Here is a 25,594-nt window from a genome sequence, read left to right on the forward strand (position 1 = left end):
TTTGAGGTCACCCAAAAGGCAGAATTCCGTAAGATAATTCACAAAGAAGTACAAGGAAAAAAAGTGAGTTCAATATATTATTATAAAAAGAAAGATAGATGGAGAGATTTCAAGACGTTACTGCTGAAGCCGAATTTGTAAAAATACGAATAAAGAAACAAAAATGATGAGCGATGATTGAGTTATCTTTAGAATAGAAAAAGCAATGTCACAATGAAAAAATAACGTTGAAGTGGTGCAAAAATTAAGGCAGAAAAAAGGGTCGAATGAAATAGACAAGTAATGACTTTAAAATGAAATTATCAGACGCGTATCTCTAATAGATTGGGAAGGTTATTTAAAGTTGTGATAAAATTTAAAGGGATAAAACAGCAGCAATGGAGAAGAAATTGGCCGGCATCCATAGGCTCAGCTATAAAGCAAAAACTGAGAACTGCACAAAAAATAAACATTCGTAAGCGAGTGTAAATGTAAATGCACATAGTAAAAACATACAAAAATTTAAATGGATATATTTACATGGATATATACAATAAATTAGAATGCTTATTATTTATTAATTTTATTTATTGCGAACCAATACCCTCAACTAAAATGATGAGGACAATAGTCCGCAACAAACAAAATTAAAATTAAATGAACATAATAACTTGTGCTCATGGATACACTGAAACGGAGACTGAAGATGTTAAGATGGTCAAACATAAATGAAAGAAAGAATTACAATTAAAATTATGAAGTTATAAAGTGCTAAGAAAATATTTAAAAGAGATCTATAATATTATGGAATTATGTATCTGAAGGGTTAATATTAGAGCTATGTAATTTCTAAATCGTCATATTTAAATTATGTCTTCTGTTTGCAATAAGAGATTAGTTCGTTTTTAGTGATAATATATTGCTAGTTTGAAGGGGAAGTAATAATTGTTATAGCTTCTGTTGTGCGGAAGTGACATGACTTAGAGCCTGGAGTATAAGACTTAAACTTTTTAGGATAGTCCATTTAATTGAGAAGGGAGTATTATTAGATTTGAGTTTTTAATTAATTTGTTGGGACTTAATATTTATTCTATTACGTATCCTATTCTATATACTTAAAGTGAAAATTATATGAACTTGTAGTTGCCTCCATCTGAATCCCACATGTCGCCACTGTTTTTAAATAAGGAGGAAAAAGACATTTTTTAGATTGGTCATGCAGGCAGAGGCCCAACGCCATTTTATAACGTTGTTTTTACTTCTTTAGCGAAAGCACACGCACGAAAGTTTGTAATGCACTTCAAAATGGTTATTCGTGACGTTGTCCTTTAACTTTCTGTGTCTCCAAGCCAGTATATTACCTTTTTTTACTTAGGAGTTACCACTTATCAAGTCCCGAAGGTCACTTAGGGATAAGGGTTAATGAATGTAAGGTAGTTGTACAGTAATCGTTCATGGTGTAAATTGGGTAAAATTTGATTATTTAGGGCATAGCTAAAAAAAAAAACATTTTAATATTGGATTTAAAGGTTACCATGTTGTATTCAACCGGGAAGCAGAACAGCGAAACAGTGTTCCAGAGGCAGGCAGTCCTGGGCAAGAAACTTTGTTCATGGAATCTGCGTTTATATTTACGACCATATATAGAGTGAGGGAAATCGCATATTATGGTTGTAGCTAGTCGAGTGTTTTAGTGAAAGTTTGACAAGAGGGAACCCTAGATTGAAGTTCAGTCGAGCACATGCCACGAAAACAACGGTAGAGCAGAGAGAGGCTCGCAATGTCTCTTTTTTGGGAAAGAGGTTGCAGAAAAGAAAAAAGGCCATAAACATACTAGGTTTCGAAGCTGGTTTTAAAGTGCTCAACTGAGCTTCAATATATGTCCCCCTCGCCAAACTTTCACAAGAAACACTCGTCTAGCTGTAAACACTATCAATAATTTCCCTCCACTCTTTATCTGTGCCTAAACCTAAACGTAGATTCCATGAACAAAGCTTCTTTCTTAGAACTGCACGCCTGTGGAATTGTCTTCCGTTTTCCTACTTTCCAGCTGACTAAAATATGGTTGTCTTCAAGTCCAACGTAAACAAGTTCTTGATGAGCCGTTCCACTTAAGTTAACAAATTTACCGAATTTCCATTACTAACGATTACTATGTTATCCAATTGACTACTGTGCACTCTTAATCCTTAACCTCGAGTGGTCTCTGGCGTTGATAAGTGGTTATGCCTATGTAAAAAAAAACTTTATCAAGGCTGGATAGGGTACCTCCTGCCCAGATATGGCCACAGTACCCCATCATAGGGCGTACCTGGCTCTTATACAGAAAAAGGATTGCATCGGCAGTGAGAGACCTACTAGAGCGATAGAGTGATTCAACTATTTTTCCATTGATCTTGGCAACAGATTTGATATATGCTTAAGGAGATTCGCTTGCAACTTGTTAAGCTGCTACGTTTCATAAAACTGAAAAATTGCATTTATTTGGTAGTTTTTTCTTCAGATTTGATAAAAAATGAAGACTCGAAAAAATCATGTATCTCAACATTATCTTACCTCACACATTATTTACTGTGCACCCCCTGCTGTATATCGACAGATGGAGAAAACTGCAAGACGTCCTCGCTATTTAGTCGCATTGTTTGCTTTGTTCCGTCTCCTGATCTTTGTTTTATATTGGAGTCACCACTTATCAAGGTCTGAAAACTACTCGAGGATACGGGTTAATGAGTGTACGGTAACCACTGAGACAATAGCGTATTAATAGGTAGTGGTGGAAATGGGATAGAAATTGATTATTTAAAGGGTGGATCAACAAGAACTTGTTTACATTGGACTTGAAGACCATATTGTAGTCAGCTGGAAAGCAGGTCAGTGGAGCAGAGTTTCACAAGCTGGCAGTTCTATGAAAGAGGCTTTGTATGATTTACGTTTGGATTTAGGCACAGATAGAGAGTGGGAAAAATGTTAAAGTAGTTGTAGCTAGACGCGTTTTTTTTTTTATGAAATAACGATAAACCAGGGACAGCCTCGCAACATCTCTTCTGTAGGAAAGAAATTGCAAGGAAGAGAAAAGGACATCGCCTACTAGGTTTTGAAGCCGGTTTTGAACTTTACCAAGATATGATAGGGTGTTCCAAGCAGTTCACGTCCAGATGTGGCAACAGTTCTCCATTTTAAGACGTACCTTGCTCTTATACCGGTAGAGGATTGCGTCGGAAGTTAAATACCTTCTGGAACTGTCAAATAACGCAATCATTTTTCCAACAACCTTGGCAGCAGATTTGATGTAAGTCTTCAAATGTAAGATCTTTCTAATCTGTTCACTGTATTGCGACATGGATTATTTTAAAAGAAATACAGTTGGAAATCGGTTAGAAACAGTTACACTTAATTCAACTCTCTTTTTTAAAAACATGTTTGCCATAAAAATATTTTACATATGAGCATTTTAAGTTACCGTAAATATCAGTGCTCTGAAAAATCAATTGTTTACGTTAGAGATGCCTTACTAGTTAAATATGAATAATTTGCTCATAACCGATATTTTCGGCAGATTAAAGTTCTTATATCTTATATGAAATACTAGCTAGACACCCGGCGTTGCCTAACCGTACATTACGCTTGCACATGATATTTTATACACATATATAGATACGCAGATTGCATATGTATTACTATAGAATCAGTCCTCTATTGATATTACAAGGAATAATTTGCCCGGTGAACAAATTCCTCCATTTTTTTTTTAATTTAAAAAAATGAAAAATAATAATGATGATGTCGTTCATCAACTTCCGTCTGTGTTTGTTTACAAGATCACGTCAGCTGATATTTGGGTTTGACGATGAGTGCCCTGGAAAAGTAACTTCTGATTAATATTTAGTTTTTGAAATACGCAAACGAAGAAATGATTTGCAGCGATTTTAAGTGGCATCTCTTCTTTTATCATGAATTGAACTCATTAATAAGAAGCAATGGGGTACACCTGAGCTTGAACAGGGGCTGATTCGATCTGTAGTCGAACGCTCTAACACTCAGCTATAACTCTATTTTTATATAGTCTATTTTTATTTTGAAAGAAGAAATGATTTGCTGAGATTTTATTATTTCCCTTGGTCGCTATTACGTAAAATATTCCCCTATAAAAATTCTTCTTTTATATCTATAGGAAAAAAAAAAGACTATTTCTTCTAACCAGATTTTTTCGATTTTCGATACTTATCGGATAAATTTCTGTACAAAACATATCTAAGAACCATGCCAGTCATCTAAATTATCGTTGTATGAAATTTGCAAAAGATAGGTTCAGCCGTTTCGGAACGTATGAAGAAGGAACTCATAAGAACACAAAGCGATTTTTATTTAAAAGTGGAGATTACGTCTTTAACACAAATAAATAAGTAAACTAAAATAAATTATTTGTGATTAATTTTCCAACTGTATTTCATTTAAAATAATTTATGTTGTCAACAGTAACGTTCAACGTTTATACCAGAATCTGTTTTCATTCACGCAAAAGAAAGCCAATCATTTATTTTATAAAGTTACATTCTGACTTTCATAAATAAGAAACTGTCAAAACAAATCTGAACCTTGAATTTCAAACACGAATTAAATTTGTATCCTAATTGTCATATATTTATTAGTTACTACATTAATATTATTACCATTAATATTATTACAATTAATATTACTACATAAATATTATTACCATTAATATTATTACCATTAATATTACTACATTAATATTACTACATTAATATTATTACCGTTAATATTATTACCATTATTATCATTACCATTAATATTATTACCATTAATATTATTACCATTGATATTATTGCCATTAATATTATTACCATTAATATCATTACCATTATTATTATTACCATTATTATTATTACCGTTAGTATTATTACCATTATTATTATTACCATTAATATTATTGCCATTAATATTATTGCCATTATTATTACCATTAATATTATTACCATTATTATTATCACCATTAATATTATTACCATTAATATTATTACCATTATTATTATTACCATTAATATTATTACCGTTAATATTATTACCATTATTATTATTACCATTAATATTACCATTATTATTATTACCATCAATATTATTACCATTATTATTATCGCCATTAATATTATTACCATTATTATTACAATTATTATTATTACCATTAATATTATTACCATTATTACGAGTACTATTACTTTATCTATCTGCTGCTAGCTCTTGCGGTGAATGTCTTCCAAATGGTACTTAAAGCCTGGATCCCAGTCGAGCACCTTTCTATAAAAATAAGGACAGAGAAGATAGAGAGTAGCAGTGAATATTCTGTGAGAAATGGCTGTAATAAACAGAAGAGATTGCCTATAACTTGATTTCGGAGTCGATTTTAAACTCCTTTCTCTCGCCAATAAAGAGGGCTCTGATTGTAGCAACATTATTTCATCTTCGGGCGTATCGGACTCTTATATAGATAGAGGACGTACAAATTAATTAATAACTGTGTCGTCATCGCTATGCAGTATGTTTAGTGATGTGCATATCTGCAATGCATTCAGACGATAGACTGACCATAGGAAAAATATATACCTAGGGATTTGACAACAAAAAAGTTGATTTGTCATTCAAACTACATCTATTTATAACAAGCTTTGCTTCTTACTCGTAACATGTAAGCCAGCCTAAATAGAGCCACTAGTATCTCTTAGATTACTTATTTATATAGCAATTCTATTTTTATGTACAAAACTAACATTATTCTGTTGTTCTTTCTGACAGATCATGCCACTTTATATGATGATGGTGTTTGAATCATGGCCAGGAATGCCGGGATTGTTCGTTGCTGGGCTTTTTAGTGCATCTCTCAGGTAAGTAAGGAAAATGAGAATAAGAATTCTATTTTATGTTACAACGTCAAATAAAAAATAAATGATCGACTATAGTTAAGGAGTATTCAACGAATCTTTTCGTTAGTTATTTTTTACTGTTTTCTTTTCCTCTCAAACAAGTCACAGTGCTACTTGAATGTAGGGGCTACTATTTGTAACAAAATTTGCAGGGATACTGTATAGGGTTACATGGAAAGGGCTGCCCCCTTCCCATGTAAATAAGGAGAATACTAGATAAGTGAAAATGAGATTACTAGAATCGAACCATGTAGGCAAGATTAAGAAATGGAATTTTAGAAATCAAGTCTATTGTTAATTCTTTTAGAAATATAGATATTAAATATATTAGTAAAAGAGTGGACAATCCAAATTAAAAATATATTGAAAATAGGTTAGATTAGAATTGAGGATTCTTTTGTTTGTCAAAAGTATGTTGGGCAAACATATGTAAACCACGTGAAAATTAGTCACGTTTGAAGACACACTTCTGACGTCATAAACAAAGGACATTTCTCAATATAGGATTCTGTGGGTTCGGATTCAGGGAGTAAATTGATCAGCCAAGAGTTGCCATAGTCAGTTGGAGAGGAGAGTCCCTTAAAGCGAAGGGTGGAAGATTAATCATGTAGATCCAAGTTGAATTCCTGACGTCAAGGACCAGCCGATCAGATTCATAAAGTTATCACCATTAATAAATTGCAACTGTTTGTCTCGTGTCGTCATTCATCACAATCAAAAAGGTAAATGTGTTTTAGCATCTTATAATGAACTGTGTGTAACCTTTCGAAGAATATATATCTCCCCTTCTCTGTGTTAAGAACTTGCTTCATATATAACCCAGTCCGTATTATTATGAACTCCAAGAATTGTTACAGTCGTCGTGGATATGTATGTATGTATGTATGTATGTATGTATGTATGTATATATATATATATATATATATATATATATATATATATATATATATATATATATATATCGTCTCCCAAAACAATTGTTCTATGGTGAGCTCTTTCTTGGAAAAAGACCCCAGCACAAGCCCAAAAGACGTTTTCGTGATAGCATCAAGGACACTGATATACAGGGGTGCAGAACACTATGAAGCAGCCAAAATAGACCGAGAAAAGCTTAAGAGAGCATGTAGGAAATACCAAACCTTGCCGCCCAACCATGGAGATCTCTGGATCTGTAAGGTGTGTGATCGGGCTCTGTTGTCGAAGGCAGGTTTTGTTAATCACATGAAAGCCCACGATAATACAGATTCCGCTGCATTTAGTCTCATACAAATCAGTGAGCGTTTTCAGTGTCATGTCTGCTTGAGGGTGTGCAAGTCGCTGGCAGGGCTAAAAAGTCATATTCGGGCACATGGACCTTTAGTGACTGAGGGAGTGGCTCTCGTCTGACAAGACGTTGCAATCATATATATATATATATATATATATATATATATATATATATATATAAATAAGCGAGATTAGACACTGATAGAAATAGGCTTTTTAGTGCATCTCTCAGGTAAGCAAGGAAAATGAGAATAAGAATTCTAATTATATTACTTACCACGTCAAATAAAAAATAAATGATCGACTATAATCCTGATAGATATTACTTGAAGTAATACTTACAAGGAGATCTAGCCAAAAAGGAAAAGCTCAATATTTAAGAATATATATTCCATTAGAAGTGTTATCACCATGGTAATTCGTGTGTTATGAGTCCCTGTCATGTCCTCCCAATATGAACTTCCGTTATCTTTAAAATATGAACCTGTGCTACACAACAAAGGGAGTTGAACAGCAAAATCTTTGTTTACATTGCACTTGCACTTCTGATGATAGTGCAATCATGGAAGCAACGCTCCGAGCGGCAATTCTAAAGTCCAGCAGTTCTACTATTTGAGTAGAAATCTTTCCGCTATCTAGGGATCTCCACAGTGTAGTAATGGGATTTTGCTGCCTTTTCGTTCAGAGCTATTTACACGGTCATGATTCTAGGACCATAATTGAAACGAATCGCTACATAATACCGTGCTAAATGTAACTATATTTATGAATTTTTGGGCAATTCCATTATCCCGAAATAGGTATATCAGCTTAGTCCATAACGATAATAGAGAGTTTGGTAATACTAACTGATCTGATTGGTCGAACAAGATTACATGTTGGCAGAGAGAGGCTATGTTAAAATAGTCAGTTGTTTAGTGAAGTTGTGAAACGCAACATTGACATCAGATTATCTTGCGTTGTATGTAAGATCATATGAAATTATAAATCCATTAACAAACCGGTTACCAATTGTTTACTTAAATACATCAATATTACTAACTACTACTAATTATTAGTGTAAACTAAAATACATCATAAAATAAAATACGCACCAAGTGCGCTTGAAAGCCAAATCACAACGTAATATTAGGAAAATAAACAAATATTTTACTTGTTTGAAATTTATCACAAATATATTTCAGAGGTATCCTCCATCTTCAGTGTGTTGTTTAATGGGTTTCATATATGCATGTTTAACGGGTTGCATAGATGCATGTTTAATGGGTTGCATAGATGCATGTTTAATAAGTTACATAGATGCATGTTTAATGGGTTGCATAGATGCATGTTTAATGGATTGCATAGACGCATGTTTAATGGGTTGCACATATGCATGTTTAATGGGTTGCATAGATGCATGTTTAATGAGTTGCATATATGCATGTTACCGTATAACAGGTTTACCAGTAATAAGCATTGTTATATACTGGGTGTTATTATTAGAACGTATATTCTGTATTGTTGTTGTTCGTCTTAGTATTAGAAAGTCTTAGTCAGAGATTAGAGACAGTCCTAGGAGTATTCATGTGTTGACTGTTCATATGTCTTAAGATGTTCATGTTGTAAGAGATAGCATATTGGAGACATAAACAGGTATATATAAAGAGAGAGACAGCTCTGTATGAACGGGAGTGTTTCTATAAATATTGATACATATATTTCTTACCTATTTTTGAGATGATGATTTTCACAAAGTTCTTATAATATAAATGGGCAATAACTTTTCTATTGAATCACAACACGAAGACGCAGATACACAAAGATGATGACGTCCTTTATTTCATGACTGGTCCATGATTTCGCTTGAGGAATTCAAAGTTTCTTTACATGACTTTTTCTTCTCTAACATCCGCTTCCAAGGTTGGTGTCAGCATGTCTCTCTAGGCTCTTCTCCCCTCTTTTTCCCAGACTGCATCTAAAAACTCTACCTATATTTAGAAATCGTCACGTCATCGCATGATTAAACATGTGCTCATAAAGCACGTTGGATGACATGCGTCACGTTGCCAAACTTGGCATGATCCCGAGTTCAGTAACCTATTTTTCAAATAACCTCTTTACAAAATATGTTTACAATTTCAATTGACGATTACATTCCTTATTTTAATTTTCACAGAAACAAATTTCATTATTACATTCCTTTTCCATATACAGATATGTAAGCTAAACAATTGCAATTCCTTATTTCAATAACATTCAGTATTTATTTTAACTTATGATTGGAATTTTCAATTCCAAATCTAGCTTCGCAAGTTCGAATCCTTGACTATCCTATTTCATGTTTACATTTAACTAATTCCCTATTTTTTTTACTTACATGAAAAGTAGCCAACCCTTTATCATGTAACAAATAGAGAGGAGGTTATACATATATGTATGCAGTGAATGTACACATGGGTATAAAAACATTGGTTAAGGAAGGATTTTAATGGACAGATAGATTTGAAGAAATACATAAATAATTCCCTATTTTTTTACTTACATGAAAAGGGGACAGCCGTTTTATAATGTAACAGCATTAAAGAAGAAAAAAAGACCAACCAGAAAATCTTTGAAAAAATTTCTTCTGTGATACAGATTCAATCGAAAGCATTACACTAAGAGAAGGGAGACCACCCGAAAAATCGACTCTTTGAAATAATGAGGCCTTCTTGGATACAAGGTTATATGCTGTGATTATGACCCAGTTGACACTTTAAAAAATGATCTCATATGGTACCGCCTGCTCAATAATAAAATGATTAGTCTTTTAAGTGGGTGGCTGTGTGGTCTATTCTAAATGACACCAATCTCAGTCTCTCTCTCTCTCTCTCTCTCTCTCTCTCTCTCTCTCTATATATATATATATATATATATATATATATATATATATATATAAAATAAAAATTACAATTAAATTTACCAAAATGATACAAGATGGTAAAATTAAAGTATATTATAAATATTAAAGAATTAATAATTATAACATTTTCTCAACCAGATGTAAAAGCTCGATAAAACCAAATAGGAAATAGAGCTTATAATATGAGCAAACAGTTAATAAAATATGTTACAAAACACTTTGAAATGAGTTAAAAACATATTTACTCTGAAAAGGAAACACTAGATAAATGGATAGTCCTTAATCAGCGGAGTTTTGAAGAATTCTTTTAACTTTCTTGAAGTTTTACATTTGGATTTTACCGTCACTGGATTTTTTATCTTCCACCAGACTATCCATTCATGTGTAGTCACCTTTTTCTACACCATATTCCCTCTGCTTCACTTTTTTTGTTTTCAAGTAAGATCTTTGACTTACTTGTTGTTTCATCAAATACTTCTGCATGCAAAATCCGATCCCGCATTTTGCTAATTCCTACCCTCTGATGAGAAGGAAAGTATTTCTTCGAAACTCCGCGGATTAAGGACTATCCATTTATCTAGTGTTTCTTTTTCAGATTAAATATGTTTTTAACTCATTTCAAAGTGTTTTTTAACATGTTTTATTAACTGTTTGCTCATATATATATATATATATATATATATATATATATATATTATGACAGCCCCTTTAAGAAATTCGTTTCTTATTGTTGAGCACTTTCAGTTGAATTAAAGTCGGTCAATTTAGCTCTTATGCATAGATCATCGTATAACGATTAGATCACTCTCTGACTGACGTAAATGAACATTTAAAATTAAAATGTTTAAATTCGACGTTATTTCACGCGGTTAATGGTAGCCGAATGGATTAGGTCTTCGCTAATCAAGCCAGAGATGTCTCGTGATGCGGGGTTCGAATCGTTCGACTGGTATTAATCGTGACACCCTGCACTGAAGATTCCCGAAAGGATAAAACATTAGTGTCTGTAGGTATTTAATTATTATAGTAAAAAATAATTATATATATATATATATATATATATATATATATATATATATATATATATATATATATACATATATATATACATATATATATATATATATATATTTCAGAGGAAACATAATTTAATTTAAATACCAAAAAACAAAAAAAACCGGGCAGGTGAAATTATTAAAATTTCCTTAAGGCCTTATCATCTGACCCTCTAAGAGGAAACGTCAGAATGATAAATTAAAAACTAAGAATCGAGTGAGGAAAGAGGGGAATTTGGTTTCAGTTGGAAGACCAGTGAGAAAAAAAAATCTCACTGCTCAGGTGGTTTTAGATCAATAAATATTTCCAACTGATGTTTCAAAATCTTTTGTCTACACAGGCTAGGTCGAGAGTTGTTAATGACTAACGCCTCAATGATATTGAGATGATAGTTCGACCAAGCCTGTGTAGACAAAAGATTTTGAAACATCAGTTGGAAATATTTATTGATTTGAAACCACCTGAGCAGTGAGATTTTTTTTTCTCACTGGTCTTCTAACTGAAACCAAATTCCCTTCTTTCCTCATTCGATTCTTAGTTTTTAATTTATCAATCTGACGTTTCCTCTTAGAGGGTCAGGCCTTAAGGAAATTTTAATAATTTCACCTGCCCGTTTTTTTTTTGTTTTTTTGTTTTTTGGTGTTTAAATTAAATTATGTTTCCTCTGAAATTTCTCTTTCCATTTTGCTGTACCAAGAATTTACTTTATATATATATATATATATATATATATATATATATATATATATATATATATATATATATATATACTAGCAGGGGTGCCTGGCGTTGCTCGGGTGTTTGGAGGTGTATGCTGTGCAAAAAAAGCAAAAAAACAAAAAAAATGGTTAATTTTTTAAAACTTTGACCCCTATTATGACCCCTTAAAATTTATAGTTCCGGGCTCAAATCACTTTATTAAGTTAGATCCAGGTTCAAGGAACCTATATCTAAAATTTCAAGTGTCTAGACCCAAAATTGTCGGAGGAGTTTGGTAGAGTTCTTAAAGGTCAAATCGTTGAAATTTGACCCCTTAACAGCCAAATTTCTGGCTGACACCCGTCACATCGATTTTCCCAAATCTCAGTACCCGGTATTTCAAATTTCGAGTCTATAGACTAAAAATTGACAGAGTTATTGCGTAGGGAAATGTACACAGACAGACAGACAGACAGACAGACACGACACACAGACAGACAGACAGACAGACACGTTCACTTTTATATATATATATATATATATATATATATATATATATATATATATATATATATACTTACTAGAATCATCAGTGCAGGGTGTCACGATTAAAACCAGTCGAGATAGATTTGAACCGGCAATAGAAGCCATGTCTAGTTTCATTAGAAAGGACCGTAGCCATTCGGCTACCGTTAACCGCGAGAAATATCGTTGAAATTTAAACATTTATTATTTAAATGTTTTTAACGTCAGTTAGAGTGATCTAATCATTATATGACGATCTGCGCATATGAGCTGAATTTACCGACTTTTATTTCAACTGAAAGTTCTTAACGAACTGTATATATATATATATATATATATATATATATATATATATATATATTGAAATAAAAGTCGGTAAATTTAGCTCATATCTGCAGATCGTCATATAATGATTAAATCACTCTAACTGACTTTAAACGCATTTAATAAGAATAAATATCTAAATTCAACTGTATCTCTCGCGGTTGACGGTAGCCGAATGGTTCGGTTCCTTGCTAATGGAGTCACACACACACACACACACACACACACACACACACATATATATATATATATTCTAGCAGATTAGGAAGAAAACTTTGTGTATTTCAGAGACTGATATCCTCTTGGGAGCTAAGCTAAGGGATTGTGTCCCGTTGGAAGATAATTTTGTCTTGAGTTACAATTCTGTTGCTCAGTAGACGAAATTTAACGCTTCATAAAATAAAACATTATTATTTGTTTTAAACTGGCGTTGTGGTTTTGTTTGAGGGGCCCTTTTGTCGCAGCGTTGATAGAGACTGCACGACTGGCACGTTGACCGGTGTCAGAATCGAACACCGACTTGATACGCGCACAAAAACTGGACGATCACGAAGTGCACAGTGAATGCACACAAACGCATGTGCATGGAAATTAGAACTATTGTTTCGTTATTTTTGCGATGAGGATTGATAATATTTCTTATTTAGATTGTTCGGACTATTGTTTTCACTAGGATTGTTATTCTCACAACGTTTTGTCTGATGTAACCTCCGACCTTCTTCAAGTGTTACTTGACAATGATTCTGACTCGTTAATTGTAGAGACTATGTTTTTGTTCTTTTATCCAACAGACCATAGTCGTTAGAATTCGAAATGTTTGATGTTTTTATGAAACTGAAAGAGCGTTAAGTTGTTTCCATTTTAAAATTATTATTTAGGGTGTTCAGAAATATTGCTACATTAGAGATAGCATTGTGGCACAGTCAAGAGCAGGTGCTAGTGTGATAGAATGAGAAATGGATGGAGTAAGTTTAGGGAACTTTTGACATTGCTAACCAACAGAGCGTTACCACTCTGATACAATGGACCTGTAATGCAAGTCTTACGACAATCTCAGATCTGATGAGTTGAAAAGTAGATTAAATCTGAAGAGTATAGGGAGATGTATGCAAAACAGGAAACTCTGATGGTATGGCCACATTGGATGAAAGTTCATGCGTTAATGCAGGACAATTAAGGTAGCAGGATAAGTCCACAAACCTAGGAAAAAATGAGAGCAAGTGATAATGATAAACTTGAGCGAAAGAGGGATGAAGACCTGGTCAGAGATAGGTTAGTGTTAGAGCGAGACGTTATGAGAATAACATCCAAGGTGAAAGCAGTGGTAAAACCAATCTAAACGATATCAGGCTGACAAGAAAGGTCTTCAGATCAACGTATCTCAGCTCAAATAAAAATTTATTGATCGAAATAACCACCATCAAAATCAACACATTTTTGCCAACGCAAAACAAGTGTATTTATGCCACTGACGAAAAAGATCTTGCGTTCTAATGGAGATGAAGTAGCTGAAGGTGTTTTTGATATCACTTGGGGTTTTTAAGCATTTCTCACGCAGAATGTTTTCGAGATGCTTGAAAAAGTGTTAATCGGTAGGTGAGAAATCTGAAGAGTATGGTGGATGAGGCAGTTTTGTAGCCCAATTCGTTCAACTTTTTCAGGGTCGGTTTAGCAACGTTCGGTCGGGCATTGCCATGGAGGAAAATTGGGCCATTTATGTTGTCGAAGTTTCTGATACATTTCATCAAGTTGATTGTACTTCTTCGCCGTAATGGTTTTGCTAGCATTAAAAAAAGCTGTAATGGATGAGACCGATCGCAGACCACGAAACAATCAGCATGACCTTCTTTTGGTGCAACTCTAGTTTCGGGAAATGTCATGGAACCTCGTTAGCATCTAACCCCTGAGCTGAGCAATGCCGGTTGTCATAAAGAACCCACTTTTCATAGCAAGTCACAATTCGTTCGAGAAACGAGTCGTTCTTGTTGCGTAAAAGAAGGGCAGATGACACTTCATAACAGCGTTTCTTTTGGGTGTCGTTCAATTCGTGAGGTATTAATTTATCAAGTTTTTTTTTTTTGTCTTTCCAATCTCTCTCAACAGGTTGGAAATCGTCGTATATGTTCCATCTAATTTGGAAGAAAATTCACTAACAGTTGTGCGTGAATTGATTTAGACTAAGGCACTTAATAGATCGGTATCAATATTCGATGACCGATCACTACGCTCATCATCTTTAAGACTCTCGTCGCCACCACGAAATTTCTTAAACCACCATTGTACTGTGCGTTCAGTAGTGGTTCCTGAGCACAAACATTTCGTTGATATCGCGAACTTTTTAAGCAGCTTTTCGGCCTAGCTTGAATTGAAATTAAAAAAAAAATGTGCAAATTTTCTTTTTTTATCTTGTATTCACCGTTCTGATAAGAAGACATAATTGATTTTAAACGATTATAATTTAAACGATTAGATAGAGCGAAAAACATTCTTTAAAATGCTATATAAAGTAAAGGTATTATAACGCAAACTTATTTGAAAGTACATCATTTAAAAGCAAAATTAAAAATTCCGCACGAATCTTCTCAACGTAATACAAGCTTAGATATTGTTCGACTATAAAGCCAAATTGTCCTCAATTTGAACCAGAAAATCTTTAAGCGCATTTGGTTACATTAATTACTTACACAAAAACATACAGTGCCAATCTCTTTTGTGTGAACACCTTCTGTTTGAAATCCTGACTGACCCATTTTGTGAGAGCTTCCACAGTAAACTTACCTTGTTTCTGACTTTCTGTTACGGAAGACAGATATACAAAAATATGACTGAACAATTAGCAAAACTGTGTTCTCCAATTTTATCCCAAACAAGCGACAATTTTACGCAATCGCAACTGACCATTTTCTTTTCGTTTTCATTTTTACAGCACTCTATCTTCCGGTCTAAGCAGTATGTCCACACTAACATGGGTTGATATTATTAAACCAAAAATGAAGTCCAACGTTTCCGATTTAAAAGGGATAATCGCCTGCAAAATGGCAAGTAAGTTTACAGACTTAATTTCTCAATGTGTTTCCATATTTTATTATTAATAACTATTGAGACCCATGGAAATTCCACAGTTGATTAATAAAACATAGAGTTTAATTACGTCTATATTTTATTAGAAAGAGTGAATTTATTGTCCATCGTAAGAAACTCTCTAATGCTTGAGTATTGACGGTAATTTGTGTTCGCATTAAAAATGCCATTTTTCGTGAAATGCATTTCCCAACATGAAACAATTGACCTTGTGCTTCAATTTGATGTTTAAGAAGTTAAATAGGGAGTATTCGGAATCCTCATCTAATTTGTGAGAGGGGATTAATTGCGTGTCGCCTGATTGAAGAGATCTTCATAAAGCCTAACCCTTCGTCCATGAACGGAGTATTGCCGCCATATCCATGGTGATGCATATATCACTAGTTTCTCACCCTGAGAGTCCCAAAAGAGTCTAAAACCTATTAGGGTCCGCGCTATCGGCTAAACTGTAACTTCTGCTTCATCCCCCAAATGGTGCATCGATGTATGTATTTTGAGTGCAAAAAGGATTGGGTCTTTGGGGAAGCTTATTGCCACTCAAATTCCAATGAAGACCAATGGTTGCTACCAACAGGAAATCAATGGTAAACGGTTGTAGCACAAAGTCACTTGCAAGATTATTCGAAATAGGTTGAGAATACTAGAAATCATCGAGGCTCCAGGGAACACCACCATTTGTTTGCAGTAATTTCTGATTATGGCCTGTGTGAGAATTCCTAGTGAGTACAAACGATAAAATATGTAAAAATAGTACTGTAGTGCTTTACATGCTCCTTTGGCAGCAGTGTAATATATGTATGTTCGGTATGATACCATTCTCCCAGGCATTACGCCCTCCTTTGGGAACGTGGAAGTGTATATTCGTTCGTCATATATACCAGTAAACCAGAGATAGTAACATGCATATGTTGTACTTAATCGCTATTAATCAGAAGATTTTTATCAAACAAAAAAGAAAAACAAATGTGAGAGTTCGAGACAATGGATTGTATAAATTCATCGAAAAATTTTTGACGTTTCTGAATTTTTGAGATGAGGATTTATTATTCGTATTACTTGGATTCATCGGAATACTGTTCTCACAACGTTTCGGTCGATGTAACCTTCAACCTTCTTCAGATGTATCTTATCGAACCTTGGAATTTGAACGTAAATAAAGGATTTCGCTCGAAAGTCCGTCCAAATTCCCGAGTCCGACCAGAGTTTGACAGAAACATTCCAGAGTTCAACAAGATACACCTGAAGAAGGTTACATCAACTGAAACGTTGTGAAAATTACACTCAAGATGAGAACAGTAGTCCGATACATCCAAATAATACGAACTATACTTTTATACTTTTATCACGAGGTAAAATACCAGGTTGAGAAACTGCACGACCTATTCTTCTCTCAAGGGTAGATGCGACTCTTTTATACCGTGGTAAGCATCCCATATAGTGATGGCGTCACGATAAAAAATACCCTTGATAGCCGTGGCGAAGCATCAAGCATTCAGCTGCCGACAAGATTTGAATTACGCTACAAACTCGTGTAGTGAGTTCAATCTCGGCTGCGGCCGCGCTGGATTGGATATTTTTATTATTCGATTTTTAATTCGTATCATTTCATTGAAATTACTTTCTTTATATTATTAACGATATTATTGTTTATTTCTACAGTTGTATTCTACGGAATTGTATCGATGGGAATTGCCTTTCTGATATCGATGATCGATGGAACGCTCACCCAGGTATGCATCTACGTACTGATAAGTATATAAGAATGCACAATGAATTATTCAGGTCACATCTTATTATAACGGAGATTATGTGTGTGTGGAAGCTTAACTACGTCAATACTCCTAAAGTTTAATGCCTTTTATTTCAGAATTTCATTTTTTATTTTCTTGCCATCAAGAAATAACATTTTGCATTATTTTTTACTACCACTGCAGTTTAATACACACCTTATTTCTTACTAACATTGGAATCCTTTCTTTATGAGTCTCCTCTACCCTGTTCAGAAGGTCATTGGTTCCTTTGGAAAATATTCAACCGCCTGAGACCAGGAATGTGGCGATCAAAAGTTGCTATAGCTGGATGAGGCTACAAAACCGAGCAAACCATCTACGAATGTGAAGAGGAGGATCATATGTGCAACGTTGTCTGCACTCTACTGCACAATTGGTGCAGTTTTGAAAGATCTTGCAGACCACAACAATAATGCAAAGAACTGCAGAAAAAGTGGGAAATTTTTGTACTGCCAATTGCTTCAAAGACAAGCAAAGAAGAAGAAATGTCTGCATCATCATCATCATCATCATCATCATCATCATCATCATCATCATCATCGTCGTCGTCGTCGTCGTCGTCGTCGTCGTCGTCATGATCATCATCATCGTCATCGTTGTCGTTGTCGTTTTTTGCTTAGTCCTTTCACGTGGTCTCTATCGAAATATAGTTGTTGCTGTTGTCAGTGTTGAAGATTGCACTTGTCCCTAGAATGTTATCATATAGCGGTATTATTGTTGCTCTTTTGTTTTGTTTTCTACGTGTCATGAATCTATTTTGGTATGATATCTACAATTTGTTATGTGATCAGCATCTCATTTTATAATCAACACGGCACAAGAATAAAACGTTTCTTCTAATTATTTTCGTAAGAATGCGTGGTTCCCTAGGTTAGAACATTAACCCTAGCGTTAACCATAACTTAAAAAAAAAGAGGCCGTGTGACAACTGAACCAATTATCAACGTGAAGTTGTTGAGGGCTCTGTAATTGATTCCGACGAATGTAGAACGTACGCTAATTAAACAAACAAAATTTTCGTCAGTTTTCCGTACGAAGAGTAGAAAATAGACTTTGCGATTACTGTCGGAAGTCTCGTAATTTTCGATTACATTATTTTCTTCTTTAGTTCTTATAATCCATGAACGATGTTTCTTACAAAGGAAGAGAAAAGAATTGCTGTTTACTGGATCGGAATCTAAGCATCTAACATTTATCGTTGGCTAATTTTTGACTTTAAAGTAGTATTTTTTAACTTCTTACACAATGTCGCACCCTGCCTTTTCTGGGGTGAATTTTTCCCATAGGCATCAGCACTTATCAAGGCCGAGAGGCCACTCAAGGATAAGGGTTAAAGAGTAAACAGTAGTCAAAAGGGCAATATATTAATCTATAGTAATGGAAGTTCGGTAAATTTGTTAAGTGGAACGCCTCATTAAAAACTTGTTTACGCTGGACTTGAAGACAACCATATTATAGACAGCTAGAAAGCAGGAAAACGGAAGACAATTCAATAGACATGCAGTTCTAAGAAAGAAGCTTTGTTCATGGAATCTACGTTTAGGTTTATGCACAGATAAAGAGTGGGGGGAATTTTTGATAGTGTTTTCAGCTAGACGAGTGTTTATAGTGAAAGTTTGGCGAGGGGGGACCATAGATTGAAGCTCAGTCGAACATTTTCCATGAAAATAACGATAAAGCAGAGACAAACTCGCAACATCTCTTCTGTGGGATAGAGGTTGCAGCGAAGAAGAAAAGGACATGTCCCACGAGACCACGAAGTCTATTTTTAACTCTATCAAGGCAGGACAAGTCCTTTCTAGCAGCTCCTGCCCAGATGTGGAAGCAGTATTCCATCCTTGGGCGTACCTGGCTCTTATATAGATAGAGAATTGCATCAGCAGTGAGATATCTACTGAATCGATAGAAGGATCTGACCATTTTTCCAGCGGCCTTAGCAACAGATTTGATGTACGTATTCCATTTAAGGTCAGGAGTAAAGGTCAAGCCCAGAAGCTTGCAAAAACTTGAGGACACCCCAAGACGAGAGCCACTCATTTTAATTGATGCCAGATGGGGATCAGAACGTTGATGATGTAAAGATAGAAGCTTGGTTTTAGATGTATTAAAAGTAACCAACCACTCCTTTCCCCATTGTACAACGTGCTCAAGATCAGAGAAGAGAGAATCGGAGAAAACTTGGTCGTTTACTGTCTTAGATGTGCTACAATAGATGGTAGTGTCATCAGCAAAAATGTCTACGAATGATGTAAGGATGTGATTAGGAAGATCATTAATGTAGATCAGGAAAAGAGTTGGGCCCAGGATGGACCCCTGTGTTAAAAATATCATCAGAAATATTTCGTCGATCCCAGCACCAGGTCAACTACACAATAAATTGAAAAATGATGGATTATTATAAAAATCGGTTTATGAAAACAACTGAGAGACGTATGCTGTAGATATTTGTCCTTGTTCATATCAGCCAAAGAAGCACCTGTACACTGTAGATATTTTAGCTTGTAAATAATAACAAAGTCAAAATGGCGCCGTGTGAAGGGGTCCATGTCACAGGTCACCAAATGTAACCTTTCCGGGTCACTGGTAATAGGTGTGAATCCTCAACGACCACTAAACTGGAATCCCTTATCACATACGCGTCGTAATCGTCTTTCACAGTGTCGATTTCATCTTCGGGTTTATATGCCGTGTCACGCTGGAAGTGAATAGAGTTTCATGCACACAAAAGAAAGACAAACTCAGATATCTTTATTCTACGAGTTAATTCAAGTCAAATGTACAAAATATGATATAAACTTATATACAATTGTTCAGCAGTTGATTTCTTACAAACACACTATTGAGTCTCACATAGATTTAGTACTCTTCGGTTTTGCGGTAGCGACGGACGGGTGGAAAGGGGTGTGTCTGTGGCGAAGACTCTTCGATTAGGATCAGATTCGCTCCAAACTTCTTCAATTATCTAATTTGCGTATCAGGATAGGGTAGGTTGTTCTCTAGACCAATCGTCAGTCAGTACGCCATTCCAGGGGAATTCCCGATTCCCTGCGTGTATTCTAGTGATTCTGCGAACGCTCGCAGTTTTCGGTTCCCATGAACAGGGAGGTTAATCCCAAGACCCCTCGGCTGGCCCCAGAAACGAAATCAGATTCGTTATGTTCTCAAAACGACATCTAATTGTCACTTTTCCACCAACAATAAAATGTATATGTCGGTTTTACAAAAACATAATTAAATTTCACAACTTAACTCTTTCAGCAAGGTCGACCGCCGCTGCCCGGGCACGCAATAATGCTTAACAATTAATACAAACATCGTTGCCCAACATTCGTCAGTGTTTCGGGAGTTTTAATCTCCCTCCAATGGGGAGCCCGACCGCTCCTGGCGGCTGTCACACCACACCGTATAATTTCCTAACGGAGGTTCCGGCTGAAATCAGTGCCGAGAAAATTATGTTTTACTTTGATATTTTTAAAACACATCTCATGTGCTATTAAAAAACAAAAAAACAAAAAGAAAAAAACATACACCGTTTATTAAACACTCATCAATTTGAGTTCATATTTAAAACCCTTTTTACATTCTACCCATTTGGTAATTTTTTAAATTCCATTTTCACCCCAAACAAGTCACAGTGCCACTTTGATGTAGGGGGCTACTATTGGTACCATAAGTTGCAGGGATGCTATGTAGGGACTTGAGCAGCAAGATGTCTGTTCACATTACACTTGAACTTCTGAATGTCAGTACATTTTTTTTTACATAGTAGTCACCAATTATCAAGGCCCGGAAGCCAATTGGGGATAAAGGTTATTGCGTGTACATTAATCAATGGGATAATATCGTAGTAATCGTTAGTAATGGAGATTTGATAGAGTGTCTTACTTAAGGGGGTGGTTTATCAGGAATTTGTTTATTTTGGATTTGAAGACATTCAAGTTGTAGTCAGGTGGAAACAGGCAAACGGAAGAGAGTTCCACAGGTGTGCACTTCTAAGAAAGAAACTTTGTTCATCGAATCTACGATTTGATTTAGGCACAGATAAAGAATGAGGAAAATTATTGACAGTGGTTTCAGCTAGACGGGTGTTTTCGTGAAAGATTGGCGAGGGGGCCGGAGATTGGAGCTCAGACGAGCACTTGCCATGGAAATAACGATAAAACAAAGACAGGTTCGCAACCTCTCTTCTGTGGGATAGATGTTGCAGGGAAGAGGAAAGAGCATCCCCAAGCTACGAAGTCTATTTTGTACTTACACAGGATAGGCTGTTTTTAGCAGCTCCTGCCCAGATGTAGCAGCAGTACTCCATCTTTGGACATACTTGGCTTTTATATAGATAGAGAATTGCATCAGCAGTGAGATATCTTCTGAAGCGGTAGAAAGATCCTACCATTTTCCCAGCGACCTTGGCAAATGACTTGATCTACGTGTTCCATTTCAGGCCAGGAATAAAGGTAAACCCCAGAAGCTTATCAAAACATGGAGCCTCCCTTAGACGAGAGCCATCCATTTCAATTGATGCCAGATGGGGATCAGAGCATTGATGATGTAAAGATAGGATCTTGATTTTAGATGCATTAAAAGTAGCTAGTCACCTCTTCTCCCACTGTACCACGCGCTCGAGATCAGAGGAGAGAGAATCAGAGAGAACTTTTTCATTTACGGTCTTTGATATGTTGCCATAGATGGTCGCGTCATCAGCATAGATGTCAACGAATGATTTAAGTATGTGTTTTGGGAGATCATTGATGTAGATCAGGAAGAGAGTTGGGCCCAGGATCGACCCATGAGGGACTCCAGCATTAATACTGTGGGCCTCTGGTTTCTGCCCATCAACCACTACTCTTATGAGCCTATCAGGAAGAAATGATTTCATGATTGAGAAAACATTTCCAGTTATACCGTAGCTGGAAATATTGTGAAGTAGGCCTTTATGCCATACCTTATCGAAGACCTTTGATATGTCAAGAGCAATTGCCCTAGAAAGGAAGCCTTTGTCGAGATATTCACTAATCCTATGAGATATAACCGTTAGCACATCTGCTGTAGATATTGCAGAACGGAAACCATATTGCATGTCACTAAGAAGGTTATTTCTGCTGAGGTGGTTTACTACTTCTTTATTTAATATGGATTCCAGCAACTTACTCATGACACACAGGAGACTTATTGGTCTGTACTGAGAGGGAGATGACTTATAACCTGAATTCTTAAATACCGTTGGGAAAACATGAAGCCGGAAGGATGTTTCAAAGTCTAGCAGTTCAGGGGAAGGAACTATTAGAGTAGAGGGCCTTTTTACATCTAGGGATTTCTATTGTGTAGGGTGGGATTTTGTCGCTTATTGGGGTTGTCAAGAGGGTACAAAGGCTTGCAATTTTTCGGAGCGTCAACCATTAAAATACTTGTAGAACTGGCAGAGAGATGCAACATTTCGTCGATGGGAAATGGTTATTATGTTCGTTAATTGATCAATTTATATATTTTTTATTAGTTACGTTTGCATCGTGAAATTATTCGGGGAAATGAAATGATGGAATCTCTTATTTCTTCATAAAGCGATGCATAAAATAATTCTAAATATATATTTACCATGTTTATTTCATAACAATCACGATCTTTAAAATTCTTTACAGATTGGAGACAGCCTTATTGGAGCCTTTGCCGCACCAACAGCTGGACTTATGTTTTTCGCAACCCTGTGCCCTTGGGCCGATACAAAGGTAAAAATGCGCTTGTATTTCTATATTCATTTGTTGAAGACTAAAAAAAATGACCCGGATGAATAAGATTTGATTACATCAAACACCAACTCTATCCATCGATCAATTCATCAGTCCGTTCATTGGTCCGTTAATTAGTTCGTCCATCGTTCTGTCCATCATAGCGTTCTGTCCGTCGTTATACCCATCAGTTATGTCCATCAGTTTGTTCATCGTATTGTCTTTCGGTTCTGTCCATCAGTATGTTCATCAGTCTATCCATAGCTTTGTTCATCGATTCTGTTTATCAATCCGTCCATTAGTCCAGCCCTCGTACTGTCCATTTCTTTTGTCCATTAATAATCTGTTCATCAGTCTCTCCGTCGCTGTTTTCATCATTTCTATCATCCATTCATCAGTTTCTGCATCCCTCTGTTCTATTAGTCCTTTTATTAGTTTATCCATCGCTCTATTCATCTACCTATAATTCAGTTTTTCCATCACTATTTCATTGGCTTTGCCCATCGGTTAGTTCAACGTTCTGTTCAACAATCTACTCACCGCTCCAGCCATCGGGCATCAGCATTACATCAACCCTATCCATCAGTCTATTCATCCACTTGGTCATTGATCCTTTCACTGACCCGGTCATCGCTCTGTCCGTCATTGTGTTCATCGTTCTGTTCATCAGCTCAGTCCATTGGACTGTTCGCTTTTGCCCATCTGTATGTCCATTAGTCCATCAACCACGCTGTTCATCGGCTTTGTCCATCATCCGTTCATTCGTCTGATCATCTTTCTGTTTATTGCCCTGTCCGTCAGTCTTTCCATCGCTCGTTCATCGGTATGTGTATCTTTCTGTGCAGTAGTAGGTTCATCGATTTAACCATCGATCTTCTTATCTACACATCATCCTGTCCATCACTATTTTATCGGTTTTGTCATTCGGTCCGTTCTTCATTCTGTTCATCAATTGTTAAATTTATAATCGATTTTTTCATTCGGCCCTGTCCATCTGTATGTCCATCGAGCCATCTATCGTTTTGCCTATCAGACGGTCAATCTATCTCTCTATCGACCAGTTTACATTTTCATGAAAAATAGCATTTAGCTATTTGATTTGCTGAATGCATCTTAAGAAAAATCTGTTCTTGTTTTTATCATTGTTATTATTTTTTTTATTATTGTTATTACTTTTCTTGTTGTTATTCTTATTATTTTATTGTTATTATTCTTATTGTTATTACACTGAAAATCTAATTATTATTTCTTCGATCAGCAACCATCTGTAATGATATTTCATGTCCTAACTATTACAGGTGCGCTAAAAATTTCCACGAGTATCCTTTATGACGAACAATGAAAGTACTATTAAGCATTTGATGAGCGTTACATTCAAAGCTGTAACAATTAAAAATATGGACGATATGATATATGGCTTTTAGAAAATGATATTTTTCCTTTATTTTCAACAATAACACAATAAAACGAAAAGGTTTGTTCACAAATATTTACAACAATACAAAACAAACAAAGAGGGTCGATTAACAAAAGATACAGTAGTTTAGAATTACTGCTATGAATATTAGAAGAAATGACGGCGTGGTGAAACTCGGGTTAAAAAATGGGACGTCCATAATACGACTTATTATAATAAATTCTAAAACGTTTTAGATCTTGCAGCATAATCACATTTACACATTTGAATTTATTGGTTTTGAGATTGACCAGAAACAAATGAGTGATTATTTGGGAAACACAGATGCTGTATATGACAAGACAGCGAAACATCTCCGAAAAACATACAAAGTTTGAAAATTATTTTACCTAGTACTTTATTATAAACGGCTAATCTACAATGTGTGGACCAATTGAAATATCGTCCTCTGAATGAAAGTTGTGTAGTTAATCATGTGGCGAAGATCTATAAAAACATGCATAGGATTTATTCCTTTAATTCAGTTGACATTTACAATTTTTAACAGTGTTTGTTTCGTAGCCGATTTCTAAATTCAAAATGTCATAATGTAAACATATTATAAGGTATTTACAGATTCTCTACCAATTTTCGGATTTTTAATCATGTCAAAACGCACTTTATATCCTTCTGATGGACTGATTGTTGCTATTTCTTTTGATGAGTTAAGGGCAAAATAGATTCACTGATTGATATAATAATTAAGTGATTGATTTTGTGCTACAAAACAGATATTGTCAAGAATTGTAAATATCAACTGAATTAAAGGAATAAATTGTAAGATGGTAAACAGCATGACCTTTGGAATATAGTCTTTTGTCATTCATTCATTATATTGCTCTGTAATTATATTGAGCTTCTTAAATAAGGATTGG

General features: G+C 35.1%; 1 protein-coding gene across 1 annotated transcript in view; it reads left to right on the forward strand.

The window, feature by feature from the left end:
- Nucleotides 1-25,594, forward strand: part of LOC145285821 (sodium-coupled monocarboxylate transporter 1-like) — a 220,140-nt gene that overhangs the window by 168,403 nt on the left and 26,143 nt on the right. The window contains exons 10-13 of the mRNA XM_080134240.1: nucleotides 5,788-5,876; nucleotides 15,596-15,711; nucleotides 17,410-17,480; nucleotides 23,177-23,263. Coding sequence (XP_079990366.1) covers nucleotides 5,788-5,876; nucleotides 15,596-15,711; nucleotides 17,410-17,480; nucleotides 23,177-23,263 — 363 coding nt within the window. The remainder of the gene's footprint in view (nucleotides 1-5,787; nucleotides 5,877-15,595; nucleotides 15,712-17,409; nucleotides 17,481-23,176; nucleotides 23,264-25,594) is intronic.

Source organism: Euprymna scolopes, chromosome 10, assembly GCF_053919585.1.
Source record: "Euprymna scolopes isolate OS-2025 chromosome 10, ASM5391958v1, whole genome shotgun sequence".
Classification (NCBI taxonomy): Eukaryota; Metazoa; Mollusca; class Cephalopoda; order Sepiida; family Sepiolidae; genus Euprymna; species Euprymna scolopes.